Source organism: Ambystoma mexicanum, chromosome 11, assembly GCF_040938575.1.
Source record: "Ambystoma mexicanum isolate Mex_15411 chromosome 11, UKY_AmexF1_1, whole genome shotgun sequence".
NCBI classification, from domain to species: domain Eukaryota; kingdom Metazoa; phylum Chordata; class Amphibia; order Caudata; family Ambystomatidae; genus Ambystoma; species Ambystoma mexicanum.
Window position 1 is genome coordinate 569,430,445 of NC_090934.1, and position 15,954 is coordinate 569,446,398.

General features: G+C 45.6%; 1 protein-coding gene across 6 annotated transcripts in view; it reads left to right on the forward strand.

Annotated features, from left to right (window-relative positions):
• SHANK2 (SH3 and multiple ankyrin repeat domains 2) overlaps nucleotides 1-15,954 on the forward strand; it is a 4,166,579-nt gene that overhangs the window by 1,504,029 nt on the left and 2,646,596 nt on the right. For all 6 annotated transcript variants that reach the window (XM_069623409.1, XM_069623408.1, XM_069623411.1 and 3 more), the window contains one exon: nucleotides 13,227-13,343. In XM_069623409.1, the coding sequence (XP_069479510.1) occupies nucleotides 13,227-13,343 (117 nt within the window). The remainder of the gene's footprint in view (nucleotides 1-13,226; nucleotides 13,344-15,954) is intronic.

Sequence of the window (15,954 nt, forward strand, 5' to 3'; positions counted from 1 at the left end):
AGGAATATTCCCCTGTGCGTGAAAAGGGAGTATTACCTACTGACGGAATAATGCTCAAGCCTCCCACTCCCTTCCAACCCTCCACGATACCCTTCCTCGATTCCCCGTGAAGTCTCACCTTAGGGTTTGGAAGGACGAGTTCTCCATCCTGCTTCTGATGCAGGGGCGCGTTGAAACCCAGTTACTTCACTGGATTGAGGTTTGATGGGAGTTCAAATAAGCTTGACTATTCAGGTAAGGCGCTGTAAGAGTTCTGTAGCAAGTTCAAAGGTTCAAGCTTAATAATAATGTTCATTGTCTTATTGCAGCAAGCGCTAACGCTTATGTCTTTTTCCCCTTAGGGGCCGGGGTTCGGAATGCCGGAGATATGGCGCCGACCCGAAGTGAAACGTGCAGTTCCAGTAAATGACAGGTAAGTTCTGGATGAGCTTTCGGGTAATGTCTTTGCATTCGCTCATTCAATGTCTTTGTCTTTTTTCCCCATAGGGGCCGGGGTCCGGAATGCCAGGAAGTGGCAGGACCCGAAATGAAATGGGAATGACCCAACAGGTAAGTCTTAGAAGGAAACTGAGCTTTTCCTATTCCCTTCCTTCTCTCACCTTGTGTTCTTGTCTTTTTCTCTCTAGGCTCTGGGAAGTTGCTGCGGATCCGGATGATCGCTGCTGAAGATGGAGGTGCCCAGGAAAGGTGAGTGAAATGCAGCGCTGCAGCGATCGAAGCGAAATGCTTTTAAAATGATGTCTTCCCTTTCAGGATCGTCGGTGTGAAGTCTCTGTGATGCAGCTTTAGCAGGTAAGGTCTTCTTTCTCTCCAATTCTCTCTTAGCAGGTGACCCAGGATGCTGACAGGCGTGGCTGAAGTCCAGATGCAGGAGCTGACACGGTGAGCGTCCAGCTGCGAGGAGCAGAACAACGCGAAGCGTGAGTTGCTGATCGGGCGGGGTTTAAATTGCTTTGGAAGAAGTTCCAGATATGTATCCTTCCACCGATCAGGTATGTATCCTTCCCCGACCACACCCAGGGGAAAGTAGTTCCACAGGTAAAGTAGTTCCATTCAGGCCTCAAGAGGGCCTGGATGTAGCAGCATGGTCTGTATCAGGTAAGTGCACCTTAAAACACTTGAACACATGTCTAGCTTTATGAGCCTGGCACCTAGGGCGCCAGGACAGGGGTCCAACATGAGCCTGGCGCCTAAGGCGCCAGGACTGTGTCCAAAGGGCCCCAGCTTGGGCCCGCTGGCACTTCCCTGGGGGAAATGATGCCTGCCTCTGGGGTTGCTGGGTCAGACCTGGCTCCTTGGAGGTAGGCATCATGACAGTACCCCCCCTCAAGGCCCCTCCCAAGGTTGTTCCCTCCGGGGGTTTTGGCTTGTTCGGAAATCTCCGGTGGAACCTTTGTATTAATCGAGGTGCGTGAACATGGTTACTAGGCTCCCACGATCTCTCCTGAGGTCCATATCCCTTCCAGTCAACCAGATAGAAGAGTTTGGACTTTAACACCTTGGAGTCTAAAATGTCTTTAACTTCGAATTCTAATTCCCCTTCAATTTGAACTGGGTCTGGAGGCTTGGACAGTCGGGTCCCTGGTTGTACTGGCTTCAAAAGTGATGCATGAAAAACTGGATGAATACGCATGTTAGACGGTAAATCCAGTTTAAAGGCCACGGGATTGATTATAGCCTTGATGGGATAAGGTCCTATGAATCTGGGATTGAAGGTTCGCGGGCCCTTGAGAGGTACATGTTTCGTTGCTAGCCATACCTGATCTCCTACTTGGTAAGGAGGAGTTTTACTTCGGTGCAAATCAGCGTTTTTCTTATACTTTTTCTTGGCTTGCTGTAAATGAGTTGCAGCTTCTTTGAAGGCTTGGGTTATTGTGGAATGCAGATGATTTACTGCGGGCATTTCCAGGGTCAGAGGTGGATCTAGATCAGAGGTCCGAGGATGGTGACCATACAAAGTATAAAAAGGAGTTTGTCCGGTTCCAGAATGCACTGAATTGTTGTAGGCATATTCTGCGATCCAAAGGATGTCTTTCCAATTTAACTCGGATTGGTGTAACATGCACCGAAGATATTGCTCGAGAGTCTGATTGGTTCTCTCGGTTTGTCCGTCGGTCTGGGGGTGGTAGCTGGTGGATAGCCACACATCTATTTGTGCTAGTTGGCAACACTTCTTCCAAAAATGGGAGATAAATTGACTTCCACGATCCGAGACTAATATGGAAGGGAAACCATGTATGCGAACTATATTCTCCAGAAATTCCTTGGCCAAGGTGGAAGCTGAAGGCAAACCTTTTAAAGGGATAAAGTGGGCCATTTTGGAGAATAGATCCGCAATTACAAGGATAGTGTTGTAACCAGCACAAGGAGGCAGGTCAGTTATAAAGTCCATTGACAAGGTGTGCCATGGTGCCGGTGGAATATCCAAGGGTTGAAGTAGGCCGGCAGGCCTTTTCTTTTGACCCTTGTTTTGGGCGCAAATTCCGCAAGACAATACAAAAGACTTTATGTCTTTTCTCCAAGAAGGCCACCAGAAGTGGCGTTTGATTTTTTCCTCCGTTTTAGCGATACCAGGGTGTCCTTCCATTAATGATTCATGATGATGGGCAATAACAAGTTCTTGCAATTTTTTACTAGGCAGAAACAACCGATCCTGGAAGTAGGGTAAGTCATCCTTAACGGTGTAATGAGGACCCTTTTGACTCCATTCCAGTAAGGCTGAAGAGTCTAGAAGTTGTTTTACTTGCGTTTGGATGTCCTCAATAGTTTGCAATGAAGTTAGGCCTAAGATTCTTTGTTCTGGTATGATTGGCACAGGTTCTAAACTTGAATTGGGTTCTTCCATGCCAATTCGGGATAAGGCGTCCGCTTTACCATTCTTGCAGCCAGGGCGATAGGTAATGACAAAATCAAATTCCGCAAAGAATAGAGCCCATCGGAGTTGTAGTGAAGATTGAACCTTGGCCGTCTTTAAATACTGTAAATTTCTGTGGTCCGTAATTACGGTGATGGTATGTCTTGCCCCGAGAAGGTAGTGACGCCAAGCCTTGAAAGCAGATTTAATAGCCAGTAACTCTTTGTCGGTAATTGCGTAGTTGATTTCAGGAGGAGAACATTTCCTGGACCAAAAGGCCACAGGGTGTAGTTGGTTAATTTCTGGGTCTCTTTGCGACAGGACAGCTCCCATGGCCGAACTGGATGCGTCGGTTTCCACAATGTAAGGGAGATCTGGGTGCGGGTGCTTCAATATAGGTGCAGAGGTGAATTTGGTTTTCAGGTCCTGAAAGGCTTGTTCGGCCTCAAGAGTCCATTCAAAGCGTTTGTTTTTCTTTAGGAGAGCTGTGATGGGTTGGACTGTTCGGGAAAATTCCGGGATGAATCTTCGATAGAAATTGGCGAAGCCGAGCATGCTCTGAAATCCCTTCACCAAGCTAGGAGATGGCCATTTGAGGATGGCATCCACCTTTCGCGAGTCCATTTGGACTCCTTGAGGTGTCAGGATGAATCCGAGAAACTCCACTTCTGTGGTATGAAAAACGCATTTTTCGAGCTTTGCAAATAGTCTGTGCTGGCGCAATTTCTCAAGAACTGCCCTAACATGTTTTCTGTGATCGGATTCTGAAGAGGAGTACACCAGGATGTCGTCAATATAAACAATGACACAGACGTTGATAAGTTCCCAAAGAACATCATTCATAAAGTACTGAAAGGCGGCAGGTGCATTGCACAATCCGAAGGGCATCACCTGATATTCGAAGAGCCCAAATTTGGTGCGGAATGCAGTCTTCCATTCGTCGCCTTCTTTTATACGCACCAGGTGATAAGCTCCTCGGAGATCTAACTTGGTGTACACACAAGCGTCTTTCACCTGGTCGATGAGCTCAGGGATCAGGGGCAGAGGATAACGATTCTTAATCGTTATTTGATTTAGGGCACGATAGTCTATACATGTTCTAAGGTCGCCCTCTTTTCTCGGCACGAAGAACAGAGCTGAGGAGACAGGAGACTTGGACGGGCGAATAAAACCATTAACTAGGTACTGATCTAAATACTGACGCAAATGTAGGTTCTCAGGTTCCGTAAGAGCATAAATCCTACTACAAGGTAGTTGAGCATTGGGTACCAGATCGATTTGGCAATCATAAGACCGATGGGGAGGCAACGTGTTAGCCTGTTCCTTCTGAAAAACGTCTTGGAATTCTTGGTATTCTGACGGTAGCTGTACAGGGGTGGAAGTTGCTGAGGCTAGACCCATAACTGGATTTCTTGGGTAACAAGTTGGTTCACAATCAGGAAAACTTATCTTCTTTGCTCGCCAGTCAATTCTGGGTTTATTGTTTCTAACCAAGGAATTCCAAGAATTACTTGAAATTGTGGGGCATTGATCACATCAAACACGATTGCTTCCCGATGTCCATCCTGACCCACCAGTGTCATTTCAACAGTGGAATGCGTTACAGGCCCTGAGGCTATTTCGGTTCCATCTACTGTAGTAATGACATCTTGGGTTACTTTCGGGCGGAGAGGGAGCTTAATCCTGGAAGCCAATTCACGGTCTATGTAATTTCCAATAGCTCCACTGTCGATGTATGCTTTTATAGCATGCAACAGCTGAGGCTGTTTTGGATCCACGAGCACCATTGGCATGACAAAATGCGAGGTCAAAGAGTTTGTTTTCAAGCTCGGCAAGCGGACCCCTACGCTTGTCGGGCTAGGTCGTTTCCCGAATCAGGTGTCAATAAATCGTTATCAGTGGCTCCAACCGCCTTAGGTGGTTTAACCGGACAATTTCGAAGAAAGTGACCGGAAGTCCCGCAATAGAGGCAAAGTTCCATTTGCCGCCTTCTCTCTCGTTCCTTCTGTGTTAATGGTCCTTTAACACCGCCGATTTGCATAGGTTCGGATACGTCGATACTCTTGGAGTTAGCGTGGGTTTTGATCGGTACTCGTGTTTCGTACTTGAACCGATCTGCTTTTCTATTTTGAAGTCTGTGATCAAGTTGAACCACCAAGTCTATGTAGTCTGCGCAGACCTGGGGTGGATCTACTATCTGAGCTAGAACATCCTTAAGCTCTCCGCGCAGGCCTCGATGAAACAATGTGATCCTTTTGTTTTCTGGCCATCCAGTTTCCACAACCAGTTTATTAAAGGTGGCAACGTAGGACAGAAGATCCTGATTACCTTGTCGTAAGGATAGCAGTTCGTTATCAAGGGCCTGTCCTTGAGAGTGTCGAGCAAACAATCTTTCCATGCTGGCCTGGAAACCCTGAAAATTCTGGAGAATGGGATCATCCTGATTTACCAATGGAATAGACCAATCGGCAGCACTGCCACTGAGGTAAGATAGTATAAAGGCTACCTTGGTCTGGTCATTAGGGAAGGCCCGGGTCTGCATAGAAAGTGTGAACGACATTGGTTCATAAAGACGGCATATTTCTTGGGATCCCCCGCAAAACGTTCAGGCGGGGCCAAAGGCATGTGTCCAGGTAGATTGATTTGTACCGGGTTATTCAAACCCATTGATGTGGAAGTATCTCCGGAATTAGGTAAAGGAGTGTGCCCTGCCTGGGCCTGCAATAACCTTTTGGCCAGGTCATCTGTTCTTTCCTTGGAAAGGATCAGTTCTCTTTTGAGAGCGTTAGTCTCCTGGCGGGCTGAGTGCACTTCTGCCCGTAATTCCGCCAAAAGCTGGGCCAGCTGATCTGTCTCGGAAGTCTCCATAACGCCTGGGTGGGAAATTGTGGGTAGGCTTTGCGTTCTGTCACGCTCACCTGATTCCCACGGAGGCGCAGGTCTGGCTTCGAGTGCTGATGCTTCTTCTATGGTGAAGCGCAGGACTCTGAAGATGGACTCACTGGCTCGCAGGAATATTCCCCTGTGCGTGAAAAGGGAGTATTACCTACTGACGGAATAATGCTCAAGCCTCCCACTCCCTTCCAACCCTCCACGATACCCTTCCTCGATTCCCCGTGAAGTCTCACCTTAGGGTTTGGAAGGAAGAGTTCTCCATCCTGCTTCTGATGCAGGGGCGCGTTGAAACCCAGTTACTTCACTGGATTGAGGTTTGATGGGAGTTCAAATAAGCTTGACTATTCAGGTAAGGCGCTGTAAGAGTTCTGTAGCAAGTTCAAAAGTTCAAGCTTAATAATAATGTTCATTGTCTTATTGCAGCAAGCGCTAACGCTTATGTCTTTTTCCCCTTAGGGGCCGGGGTTCGGAATGCCGGAGATATGGCGCCGACCCGAAGTGAAACATGCAGTTCCAGTAAATGACAGGTAAGTTCTGGATGAACGTTTGGGTAATGTCTTTGCATTCGCTCATTCAATGTCTTTGTCTTTTTCCCCATAGGGGCCGGGGTCCGGAATGCCAGGAAGCGGCAGGACCCGAAATGAAATGGGAATGACCCAACAGGTAAGTCTTAGAAGGAAACTGAGCTTTTCCTATTCCCTTCCTTCTCTCACCTTGTGTTCTTGTCTTTTTCTCTCTAGGCTCTGGGAAGTGGCTGCTGATCCGGATGATCGCTGCTGAAGATGGAGGTGCCCAGGAAAGGTGAGTGAAATGCAGCGCTGCAGCGATCGAAGCGAAATGCTTTTAAAATGATGTCTTCCCTTTCAGGATCGTCGGTGTGAAGTCTCTGTGATGCAGCTTTAGCAGGTAATGTCTTCTTTCTCTCCAATTCTCTCTTAGCAGGTGACCCAGGATGCTGACAGGCGTGGCTGAAGTCCAGATGCAGGAGCTGACACGGTGAGTGTCCAGCTGCGAGGAGCAGAACAACGCGAAGCGTGAGTTGCTGATCGGGCGGGGTTTAAATAGCTTTGGGTGAAGTTCCAGGTATGTATCCTTCCACCGATCAGGTATGTATCCTTCCCCGACCACACCCAGGGGAAAGTAGTTCCACAGGTAAAGTAGTTCCATTCAGGCCTCAAGAGGGCCTGGATGTAGCAGCATGGTCTGCATCAGGTAAGTGCACCTTAAAACACTTGAACACATGTCTAGCTTTATGAGCCTGGCGCCTAAGGTGCCAGGACAGGGGTCCAACATGAGCCTGGCGCCTAAGGCGCCAGGACTGTGTCCAAAGGGCCCCAGCTTGGGCCCGCTGGCACATCCCTGGGGGAAATGATGCCTGCCTCTGGGGTTGCTGGGTCGGACCTGGCTCCTTGGAGGTAGGCATCGTGACACAGAGACACAGGTGAGTGTGACAATAGATTAGATTCAATATTGAGATGGTAAACCACTCATATCACACCCCCTTTTCAAATACCCTGGGCTACAATGGACCATGAACCAGGCTGGTTGGTAAAATATAATATGTATTTATTTATTTGAAAATTAAAAGAAATCATACAAATTCATTTTGGGGCAGCAATCACCAATGGGGTTATAAGAACAATAGGAATGTAAGCAATGCACTTAGTTTAACCTTCTATTGACACATCTACAAATCATCGGGAAATAGGAGCACTTTTTGATTTTAGGTAAGATAGCACTTGAATTAGAATTTCCCCCTGCAATGTACCCTCAACCCACAAATAATCAATTCTAAATGGATAAACAGAAACAGCAGGTACTCAGGAATGACAAATAGAAAACAGAATGGAAATTGGACCTTCCCTCCCCAAACAAGAGAGAAAAACGGATTTTAAACCCTGGCAATGCTAAAAATGACACTTGGAAATGAATGAATAAATGAATGAATGTGTGTAAAAACCGTGAAACAAATATTGTTCCTCACTACAGCAACCCTGTAGAAGTACAAACAATTACAAGCAATGTATAACCAATAGCATACAGTTCGAAAATGAGTGACAGGTTTTAAAACATGTTTTCAGCAAATAACACTTTGGAAACTGGCAAACTTTGCAATTCCTGCCGGAAATTACCAAAACGGTTTTCAAGAAAAACTGGTGAAATATTATTGTGTTGGGGTGTAGCTATAGATCATATGTGCAATAGGGAAGTGAAATGAAGTCTCTAGCTGGAAAATTGTGTGCGTTATGCAAGATCTACTGAGGTTCGTTTTTAGGAAAACAGAGAAGTGAAGCAATAGAAAAACGGCTTTAAAATGGATTGCAAATTTTACTTAAACTATATTTAATGACTAAGAAAAAGAGAATGCCACCTGTGAATCTCCACAGTTACGCAGCCGTTGTAACTCTTCACGTGTTGTACCCCGTTTTCTTTATGGAAAATTAATGTATTCAAAATCGCTACTGGTTTATGTTCGAGCAAAACAAAAATGAAGAGAAAATTAGCGCTAACACTAGGAATTAAAGGCAGGGTTTCACATATAATGCTGACAATTTTAACAAAATATCGGGTCAGAATAGGATAGCTTAGAGATTGGGATAGGACAAAGCAAGGCAAGGTATACTATGAATTTCTATGGTTCCTATTGATACTCACAGTCCACGTTTGAGTTTTTGAGTTTTGGACAGTAAGTCTAACAAAGGACAGCCAGACAAAATCAGTGGGACAGAACTAGCTGGGCAGGGACTGGTTACCGGGTAGCACTTCTGGACTGGCAATTCTGGTTACTGGATAATATAGGTCATCAGGGTAGCAGAATGGCAGCAGCATGCAGTGAGTGGCAGCAAGCCAATCTGGATCAGCATACCAAAAAAACTACAGTTTTCCCCTGCTAATGGGAAATTAAGTGGTTTTCAGAAGTGGAGGACTTGCTCGAGCAGGATCAGCAATGCTTGGCCTTGTAGTTGGGATCTGGAGTCTGGATAGATGACAGGAACAGGAAAATCAGGAAGAGTGTGTGTAGGGTCTTGTCAGGGACCCTCATTTATAGTGCAAAATGACATCATCAAAATATATGCTGGGCAGAGTTAACTATGCATGCCCTTAAACTACTTGGATTGGGCAGGGGTGCTAGTCTCTGCCTTGACCTCAACTGGTTGGATTTCCAAGGGAATGATGTCAGGTTTATAAGGTGAGTTTTACAATGTTCAAGAACTCCCACATTTACTTTACTGAAAATCTGATTTTGCCAAAAACATACATTTACACCATTGCAATCTCTTGGCAAATTATACACACAGGTTACCTGTTAAGTGCAGCACAGATTAGTCCAATCCTCAGGTCTGTGCGACCTTGTTTCGCCCTTCGAATATATTTTGGTAATTTTACACATGAAAGATTTGGCCTAAAATTATTTATATACAGATGCAAATTATCCCCAGGGATGTATATACAAAATGGAAATCCGCCGGCGGTAAGAGCGCATATTTTCCCCATTGAGCCCAATGGGGAATGGAGCATTCCCGAATGGGCTCAATGGGGAATGGGGAATTACATTACTGCCAAACTCGTGATCCAGTGCTATTAGCGCCGGGGAGTTCAGCGGTAGGGCTAATACCGCCGGCGGTAACACCGCCGGCGTTACTGCCAAAGTCGTGATCACGCCCTATGTTGTGGGGGGATACGTCACCCGAAACAGGAGGTGATGCTGTCCATCCACTAAAAAGTATTTCTTCTGTTGCTGTAACCCGTGTGTCCTTCAGGGATATCGCATATTGTGATGGTCAACCGGTTTTGATGAACTGCTTATTGTCGTCATCTTCTTCAGGACCTTTAGTTCAGCAATGTCTTATATGGATTGTCCGCTCCATCTAGGTAGGGGTGCCGCGGCTTCCTAACCTAGGGAGAGGAGTTTCAGAAAAGACTTTGTTTGGCCTGGGAAATTATGCATTATGCATTAGGCATGCGCAATGTTGTCCAAATCTTACTAGTAGACCCTGTGGTCTGTTTTTTCTCTGTCTGTTGTTTTCCCCCTAACAACAGAAACCGGGTCCCATACCTCCCAGTATATGATATTTGTTATTGTTATAACAACATGTTATTATGAAATCCCCATGCCTGCTCAATGTTGTTTATCGCAAGCCAGAGGACTGAAAAGATGGTTTTCAGAGTACAAAGCAGCTATTAGGGATGTGTATTTTACCTTGAGTCCAGGCACGTAGCATTCCGGTCTGGACTTCTTTATTGCGGAGTTGCTTGCTGTAAATCAACATGGGCTGTGGGTACATATTTGGTCCTTCGGATGGGGACAAACAATACATAGATATTAGATCCATGTTCTGGAAATGGTGTTGCTCACTCATGTAGCCAAAGTCTGCCTGTTCGGCAAAGTGTGGCTGATTTAAGGTGGAGACCACTATGTGGTTTAAGGGTTGTTAAGGGCCTCATGGTTGCTATGTTGGGATTTACACCTACATAGATGCGGGATGATCGTGTCCCTGCTATCTCGTTTACCCTTTCTCCCGTATTTTATGGTGACTCAGTCCTTGTCTCCGTACACCTTTTGATACGAATGGCAGGGACTGAACAAAAACACGGGAGTATTGATCGATCGAATAGTTCCGAGTCCCAATGTGCTTGCTTGTCACTCAGTATGTCAAGTGGCATGAACATACGGGATCCACAAAAACGCTGGCTTACTCTGCGATTAGGGGGATCCTATTTCCGTGAGACAGAGCTGCCGTGGTGTGGATTGCTGAACCACTGCTGCCGTCCAAACAAATGGTTGCTAGGCAGCGCGGCTGGTTCGGGCGTCTTTTGTTTTTCTGCTTTGCTTGTGCCTCCACGGTGGCATGCCTGTTCGCGGGTCTGCCATCTTGGAGTGTGTGTGCAGTCCCTGCTCCTAGAACCACCGTTACAGTCTCTTCTGATTTGAATTACATATGACGATGAATTGTCTCTTAACCATGTGGAGTGGGAAGGGGCAGAACAGGGTAAAATGTAGGATAAGACATGGAAAGTTTTTTTAACCATTAAGATCATAAAATTCAATTAGACAAGTCAACTGTTAGTTGATGCCAGTTGTTATAACCATGTTGTTGAGGATAGGGCCTTCTAGTACTTCTAGGGAAAGCTTAGGGCCCATAGAGGTAAACCTGCAATAATCGACTTATATCATTCTCTGCAGGTGAGTGATAGTCAGAGACCCCATAAAATACAGACATATTTGAAGACAGACCAGATAGTGAAACAGGGAAGGGGATGGCAGTGAGTTATCAATAACAATAACTAGTTTAAACTGCACTGAATTTAAAATCAGGCAAGGGTTATTAACAGTCATCATTGACGACGAGAACAAGTCTTGTGGGCTGATTACCCTCACACTGTTCAGGACAAGGACTATCTGTATACCACTGAGTCTATAGCCATGACAACCTCCAATGGGAAATCAGAGGTGCTGTTTTTGCCCTAACCTGAAAGTTTTCGGGTTTGTGTTCACCGCCAATGTATGAATAAGGAGGAATCATGTAGACATTATTCCATCATGTCATGGCCCCAGAGCATTCCTTGATAGGAATAGGGGGACCAGTGAGCTGCCCACCAGCTAAACAGAAGCAGAGAAGATGCAAAAGACTGATTATGCAATGTAGGGGGCAAACCCTGTGAACGGTGTGGGAGAGCACTTTCTGCTGGCGCTATAAACATCCATGCACTCCTGAAATACATGAATAGCTGCTTCAGTTTATGTGGTGCCTGTTTTATGCCCCCTAACAAACAGGGAAGTGTTGTGGTGAGAGCATAGTGCCCAATGTGCTGTCCCATGCTGCAATAAAGGAATGGTTGTACGTGTATATTTTGGAATTCTAAACTTTACAAACATGTTGCCTTTAGGATAATTGTGCACCGCCTTTAAATATGTGCATGGGGAAAGGAACCATCATGTCTACTTAGTGTTTATATCAGCATCATGGTGGGTTGTTACATCCAGTCTGGGCTAAAGCGGGTTTGCTGCTTCCTGAATGCATGGTGGATGGGCAAGGTATTGCATCGTTCAAGCTATTTTAATGATGTGGAGCTCCTTTGCGTCATCAGCAGTGTGTTAGACTTGAGTAAGGTTACTCACTGGGTGATTGAGGTCCTTCCACAGCATTCTGACACATGCTTTCAAAAGATTGTGACCGCAATGTGAAAATGGCTTTCAATTTTTCATAAGATTTAATGTCCATCGAATATTATCACCAACACGGTTTTTGGAGGGGACGTTACAAATACACCATCACGAACAATTAGAGAGAATAGCGCTCGCGATTCGTTTATTTTTTTGAGTGATACTAATCTATATATATATATATAAGTCAACATTTTCCTGTGGGTTTGTGGTGGGATTTGTTGCTTGGTGAAGCGTTGTTCCTTACACAATTCCACACCGTTTCACCAATCTGCACCAAATTTTACATATTAACCTTTTAGCACCCTTCGGACATTACTGGCTACATAACATTTGGACAACCCACCCCTTTCCTCTGATTTCAGCAAAAGTTAAAATGTGTTTGTGGGCTGCCAATGAAGCCGTAAACCATGTTCACCGGGAAGGGACACAAAACATGTATGAGAGGCGAATGGACCTGAGAGGCGAAGGTGAAGGCAGGTAGCATTCCAGAAGTTTCCAAATGTTTGCTGCAGCAAGTGAAATTACTTTTCCAGAGGATTTTTGCCAGATGGTGGCTGCCGACAAAGCCGTAAACCATGTTCACCAGGAAGGGAAACAAATGTGTTTTGCTCCATCAGGTGAAATTACTTTTCAAGAGGATTTTTGCAAGATGGCGCCTGCCGACAAAGCCATAAACCATGTTCACTTGAAAGGGAAACAAAACTTTTGTTTATCAACCGGTCCCGACTTGAGGAACAAAATTCAGAAACCACATTTCAAGGCCTTCGGATGCACCGCAATGAACTGGACCATGCCAGGGTGAGGAGGAACAGCGACCTACAGGATCATTCATTTTCAACATCAGAGTGTTATCATGTCTGTCTACAGTACTTTTTCCAGTGTTATATATTTTACAGTTATCAAATAATCATTAAATGATGATTCTATCAGTGCAAATCCTGGGCAACTTTAGAAGCTCGAATGGGACATGAATAATCCTAATGTTAAGTACGTTTTTGCTTCTACGTTTCTGCCCACAACCTCTCATGCACTTGACATTTCCAAAATGCCTGCTTCCAAATATGTTGTGCCTTGCCTTTTCAATTATTTATCAATGCAAGTGTAGCTATATTAAAATGCGAACTAAGTTGCAAGCAAAGCCGAAACATTTTCTGGGCCTCACCTACTGGGAATGAGAGGTGGCTGCTTGTCAATCATCTTCAGACCCCATAATCTAGGAAGTAATGTCAGGGCCCCATACATTGGAGTGCCCTATAAAGTTTACAAGTGAGTTAAAATGAAATGAATCTGCAATATGTTTTTTTACAGGCTTGTCGGTATGGGCATGATCAACATTTGGAACATTTGCTGTTTTATGGAGCAAATATGGCAGTGCAGAATGCCTCTGGGAATACAGCGCTGCATGTCTGTGCACTCTACAACCAGGTTGGTGAAAAATAATGCAATTGTTTCCTGGATATCTTATGCTGTATTGTCTGTTAGTGAGCATAGTGCAATATACTGCATAGCTATTAAGCATGGATGAACTGGTTCAAGCAAAGCTAATTTCTTACAAATGTCACATTACTTGTTGAGATTATAATAAAAGTGGTTCTGGTGAGTCAGCAAACATGTAAGGCAAATGCCTCAAACTGTAGTCCCCCCTGTGACAGACATTTGGTAGGGAGCAGGCTCTGTTAGTGTTTCTTAGGCAATTGTAGGTGATTTATTTATTTAGAACAGTGTCACACATGGCCTAGAGGGCTCACCATCTCGCGTAGACACTTCAACGGTGTTTATTTAAATGTGTAAGTAAGGTCTCACTAATGGCCTTCTCTCTCTCTCTCATTTACCATGGGCTTTTCCTTCCTTATGCCAGGTGTCCATATTTGCGAAGGTGGTCACTAGGGATTGTTAACCCCTACCATCCAAAACCTGCCTGGCTAATGGTGGGGGTCTAAAACAATCCCCTTATCTCTCTTACTGCCTCTGTGGATTTGTACCTGTGATTTATACCTGGATCCTAATTCGGGGCTCCACAAGAAGCATGGTTTTAGGACTTGGTGCATTTTAGTCACTTAAGTCTGACTTGCTAATTACCTCTCATGCTCTTGTACTCCTCACCATGATGCTTAATACTTCCTTTCCCTTCTTCCTACTCCCATCCCTTCTCTTCCTCCCCTTTCCTATTTCTCTCCCTCTGTGTTCCTCTCTCTGTCCCTGTGATGCTCTTACAACTACTGATACTCTTCCTGGCTCTCTACTACTCTCTGGTGCCACTCTACTACCCTCTCCTCTGCTCCCACTACTCTCCACTACATTATCCTCTCCCTATCCTCTACTTTACTCTCCACTACTCTCCACTGCACTCCCTGCTCCAAACACTCTGCTTCACCCCTCTTTTTCCCAGTCACCCTGCTTTCACTCTCTCATTTACCTTTCTCACTCAGCCTCACTTGTTCCCCTACATTTCCAGATGGTCTCACCCACTCACTTTCTTCACGATGCAAACACTTTCACACCCAAGTATCACTTTCTCTCACCAACCAATACCTCACCTTGCACAAGTTCTCTATAATGTTATTCCATTCTCCTCTGCACCGTTCTTCCTATGCCTGGTGTAAGGGTGCAGAAGAAGGAGACTGACACAAAGGTGTAATGTTTGGGGCTAAGGACTATTATTAAAACAAAAGAAAGAGCAAACCTATCTATACCAATTTCTAAGAGGGGTTTCCCTGTCTCAACTAAAGATAAGGGGCCTCATTATAACTCAGGTGGTCCGGAAATAATGGTGGCGGTAAACCCACCGCCACCGTTGTTTCCGGACCGCCTGATCCCGACTCCTGCAGGCGGGAGGTGATGTTCCCGCCAGGTCTCACCTGCCGGGTTTAACACCGCCCGCCTGCAGGCGGACGAGGAAACACCGGCAGCATTACGAGATGCTGCCGGTGTTTCCATGATCCCCATTCCCATCGAGTCCCATAGGACTCAATGGGAATGGGGATTAACACCATTCCGCCTCCGTGATTCCCGGAAAACCGGGGTTGTAATGCCCCGGTAATTCCGGGAATCGCGGAGGCGGATGGTAATATGAGTCCGGCAGTAACCAGGCAGTTTTACCGCCGTGTTTACCGCCAGACTCGAAAGGGGGCCAAGGTGTCTGTCAGGATGTCTGTTAATTCAAAAGTATCCACCATCCCTAATGAAAACCTTACAGATATCCCTTACACTAGGAACTAATGAACAAGGCATGTCTTTGCTGCCTCACTGTGCCTTGCTGTGTATTGTGGGACTCTGCTGTTTCTGTCTACTGCTGAGAGGAGGAGTTTGCCTACATCTGCTCTTCCAGATTGCGAGCGCAGCGAAGTCAGAGCAGAGTGGGCGCAGCTGTCTACAGTTATCTGCAGGCTAGCTGGTTTTCTGCAATTCTGTGAAATCGTGAGTTGCTCCCGGTACTTCCATCAATCCGGTAAAAAGTAGTTTGAAAAGAATACATAGGCTAAATAACTAAGTGCAGTGATTTTCTAAATTACGGGTGATGGAGGGGCCACGTTCCCAAGAAGGGCCTGTTCTGCATATGGTGGGCGAGAGTAGTGTGATTAATTAGAACATTGTTGATGAAGGTACAACAGCAGGGGCTATGATGTTCAACACAGCCCCGAGTGGTACCTGGGTATATCCACTGCCCCACTCTAGAACATGCCCTGCCCAAACGATATGCACTCCATGTAAAAACAGCAAACAGAAGAAAGCAGCAAAAATCACAATCTATTACCCTCGCCTGGGTGACTTAAATGCGATTACCCTCGCCTGGGTGACTTAAATGCGATCATTGAGGAAACTGTGGTAAATGAGATAGTAACTGATCTCAATGTATCTTTGCAGTGTTTAGGATCGAAATTAATTGAGAGGGCTATCATGCCTACCTAAAGGGGCTCTTTGGGGGTGACCGACTGTCAGAGTGAAGGGCCAATAAGTCGATCCCTACTGGTGGGGCAATTGGTAGATGAAAGGATTGAAGCCATTATTGGCGTTGAAAATACACAAACTAATTTTT